Source organism: Austrofundulus limnaeus, unplaced genomic scaffold (genome assembly GCF_001266775.1).
Source record: "Austrofundulus limnaeus strain Quisiro unplaced genomic scaffold, Austrofundulus_limnaeus-1.0 Scaffold0, whole genome shotgun sequence".
NCBI lineage: Eukaryota > Metazoa > Chordata > Actinopteri > Cyprinodontiformes > Rivulidae > Austrofundulus > Austrofundulus limnaeus.
Genome location: NW_013952402.1, coordinates 9,135,964 through 9,139,991, shown reverse-complemented (window position 1 = coordinate 9,139,991; position 4,028 = coordinate 9,135,964). Strand labels below are relative to the sequence as shown.

General features: G+C 37.5%; 1 protein-coding gene across 1 annotated transcript in view; it reads right to left on the bottom strand.

Annotated features, from left to right (window-relative positions):
- LOC106513389 (E3 ubiquitin-protein ligase NEURL1) overlaps window positions 1-4,028 on the bottom strand; it is a 35,298-nt gene that overhangs the window by 28,727 nt on the left and 2,543 nt on the right. The window contains exon 2 of the mRNA XM_014002192.1: window positions 228-469. Coding sequence (XP_013857646.1) covers window positions 228-469 — 242 coding nt within the window. The remainder of the gene's footprint in view (window positions 1-227; window positions 470-4,028) is intronic.

Below are 4,028 nucleotides of genomic sequence, written 5' to 3'. Positions count from 1 at the left end.
GAGAGAGAGAGAGAGAGAGAGAGAGAGAGAGAGAGAGAATCGAAAGATGAGGGCGAAGTCTTGAGGTGAAGGAAAATGAATGTCTTTTTATCATCCTCAGAAGTCAGTGTTTTCCCATACTTTAACTGTATAAAGTATTATATACACTCTGAACTTAAGTATGTTATATAAGTTTAGAGGAAAAAAATGTATWTCTGAGACAAAATGAATTCTTAAATGTTGTTTACTTTTAGTCGAACTTGCTCATAAATAGCAATGGGTCTGTTGCTGAAGGTGATGGCGTTGCAGAAGCTGGCCTGTCTCTTGACGGTCCTCTGGGCCAGGTCCATGACGATCTGGGAGCCCTTGGTGCTGGGGTGGAAGAGCAGCGGGAAGGAGGACAAATTGACACATGGCTGGATGGGCAGGCAGCGCTTGGACTTGTGGTGGCATCGATGGGACGTTGATGGAAATGGCCCATTCAGAGAATCTATAATAAAATAGAAAAAGAAGGGAAAAGAATGGCTTTATTAATGGGTGTGGCACAAAACATTCTTCTTTAGGCATWATTTACTGCAAAAACACATTTTGTTTGGAAAATTAGATTAGACAGTCCACACTGCAGAGAACATTTTAATAAAAACTGACAACTTGTGGTTGTGAACTACATGCCACATCATTTTCTCCCCAGCTTCTGAAACCTCCAATTAGGTCAAATAAAGACAATACAATAATTTATTACTCATGTTTTGTTCATAGTTTATCAGTGAAGCAAGCCAACTCATTTGTAGGTGAACGAGCAAGGTGACTTACATGCTAAAAGCGCTTGGACAAAAATAAAATAAAATAAAATAAAACAACAACACAGCTGTGATATATTCACATGGTCATATTTCTGCTATTTTGTTTTCTTGCTACACTGATATCTGTGTTTTTGTGCTTCGTGCAAAACAATGTTTTACAATAGGAAGTAAAATGCTACAATGGAAACAGGCAGGATGATAAAAAAAACCTAACAAAATGATATCAACTTCAGTTTGTCTGACAGGAAATTATTTTAGCTCCAGGATTATCAGCTGCTTGATACAATATGTTCAAAACTCCTCTAATTAAATGCAAATACAACAAATACAAGTTCACACACGCCCCCTCCACACAAAATCATTATTATCCATGTTCACCTTTCAGTGCAGATAATAATAGAGGCTTTTAACATTCGTTTTTTTTTACTTCTATGTTTCACTGAGTACAAAATAGTCGCTGAACAAGACAGAAACAACCTGCCTTATTCAGAATGATAAAAAAATAAAATAAATCCCTGCTGTGCTATGTTTTTGTGGTTTGTTGGTCAGAAGAAGTGGCACAGTGAGATAAACAGGTACACGCTGAGTCACTGTGTTCCAGAGATTTCACTTTTTTTTCCCCCTGGAGAAAATATGAACAAATGTTCCAGCTCAAGTCATCTCGTCACAGAACCAAACATGCATATTTTACAGGGATCACAGAGATAAAGGATTGGTTCAAAGGCATCATAAGGCTGATTTCACACAGACTGCCTTTTATTTGGATCAACTCTACATTCTTCTGTCCACACTCCTCTTAAAAATCCCAACACCAAGGTCACGATGGTTTAGTGGAGGAGGCGTTTTCTCACAGTTTTTATTTTTATTTTTTACTTTTATGCAGACATGTTTACAAATTTGACTGACAAACACGATAYAATCGGCTAGAAGTTCCTTCCGTTACATTTAAAATCATTAGAAAATTCAKTCAATCTGCCAGGTTTGGAAATGAGCCGTCTAAGACTAATTAACACTTCTCCAGTCCTCGGGAACGACTCGTATTTTCGCACCTAAACTCGCGAGGCTGTGGAGGAGCTGCTTGTGAAATTTTATCAGCCGCAGTTATTCTTACTTTCCCATGGTGGACTGCGAAGGGCCAAGACAGGGAGCAAATTAATTAGGAATGTAAGAGTTCCGGTGTGTGAGGCCAAGTTCGCCAGGGCATCGCTGTGCAGAGATAAGAATTGAGAGCATGAGACAGACATTTTTTTTTGCCACATTTATCTTTTTTTTTTTTTTTTGCAAACGTCTTTCCCTTCAAATCACAATGAGACTAGCTCTGCCAAATTTCTGGGTTCAGAACAGTCTATTTGTTAAGCTCTCTGCATGCTCGTGTCATTGCAGAACAATGCTGACTTATGTTCTGTGCACGACAGTGGTCTTGAATGAAGTCATAACAAATCCTGAGCCATATTGTGTCCATGATGTCATTTCAGACATGGTGTTTTCAGGAAAAACACAATAGAAGTGCAGTGCACTCCTTCAGTAACAAAGCCTGAGCAAAGAAAGTGTGTTTCCTCTGAAAGCTGAAGACAGAGATGAACCTTCACAGTCCCCTGAAGGCAGAGTTGACAGTCTCATGCTTTACTGGAGAACTCTTTACTTCTTTTATAAACATAGCTACTGTGAATTTGAAACCCCTCAGCAGTTTTTCAAGGAAATCTTTATTTAAAACATTTTCTATAAATGACAGCTGCATAGGATCAAAGTTGCTGATGATAAAATGGCTCCACTGTGTTCAAAGATCATGCAACCTGACAGAACATGAGGGCAACTTTTGGTCCAAAGCCTCAGCGGGGATAAAAAGACAGTGTTAGTTAAAGTATCATTATTTGGAGAGGCCAGTACAGAGACAGTGTGCAGCACTGCTTTGTGTCACCTAGCCCCCTACCTTCTACATATTTAAGGCATAGGCTCTTTCAAGAGGCCTGAGCAGAGGTCCAAACGTGGTGTGACATTAGCGTCAATGCTCATAAGACACAAAAGGCATGTTTATTCTTTCCCTTTTGCAAATATGTCAAAGCTTGTGGGGTTTTGCTGAAATGAAACCAAGGTTGAGTATCAAAGACATTTCAAACATCTGTCACAAAGTTATTTGTTATCCTCATAAACAAGAAGACAAACCGGTTTTAACCCTGTCTACCAAAGGGACAATTCTAAAGATAATCTATTAAAGGGTACAGATATTTGTTCTAGTTTCATTTTAAAGGAAATATTTGTCTCTGAAAAATAGAGGTCCTGTATGTTCAACTTAAAATATAAGAAAAGCTACGAACTAAACTCAGTTCAGGCTGCATGGAGAGAACAGCTGCTTATTTCAACGTTCCACACCAACAAATACCTTGTTTCTCAGATGGGTTCTTCCTGAGTGTTTACATGGTTTTCCCCAAAACCTCAGTGGGCTTACTTCATCTCCCCCCATCAGTCCAAAAACATCGAATGAGAATTTGTGATTCTAAACTGAGTATATGYGTTAAAGTGCATTTTTATCTCCTCCTAACTCACTAGAGTTTTACAGTGTTTTTGTCCCATCAACTRTGCAAAAAATGCTCCAGTTTTAGTGTACAACTGGAGCAACAAAGTCTTTGTACCTTTCTGGAATTGTTCTAATAGACTTAGTTGGAGATTTATTGCCAAGAAGCATTATTACAACATAGAAAYWATCTACCAAACATTAACATTTCTTACATTTTGTGCTAAACTTACTTGTTACAACTTCTGCTGCATGGACCACATTAGTCAAAGGTGAGTTCTCCAAAGATCATAATATCCAAGTCCACAGCCCAGAGATATTCATACAAAACAGTCCAGAAAGCCTCTACATCAACGAAGTGAAGCTAATCATAATATACAGGTTCACCTTAAAACAATTAACTGATTGACCTATAATGATTTTAGAATGCTGTTTAAATTGGCTTTCAAAAGTTATGATTCATTTAAAGAAATAAGCCAAAAATACGCAATCTCTTTTGAAACAGATGAAACAGAAACTAAAGCAACACTCTAAAGGTCAGATTTTACTGTAAACTGGTTTATCTTCATCACATTTCTGTGAACTGAATATGTCAAACATTTAGGATCTAAATGGCTTACATTATTTCACTTTTGCTTTTTACATTTTTAGACGTTTTCTAGAATAATGATAGACATTTGTATATAGTTTTAAACTCCTGATCATGCTGTAATACATACTGTATATACATATGT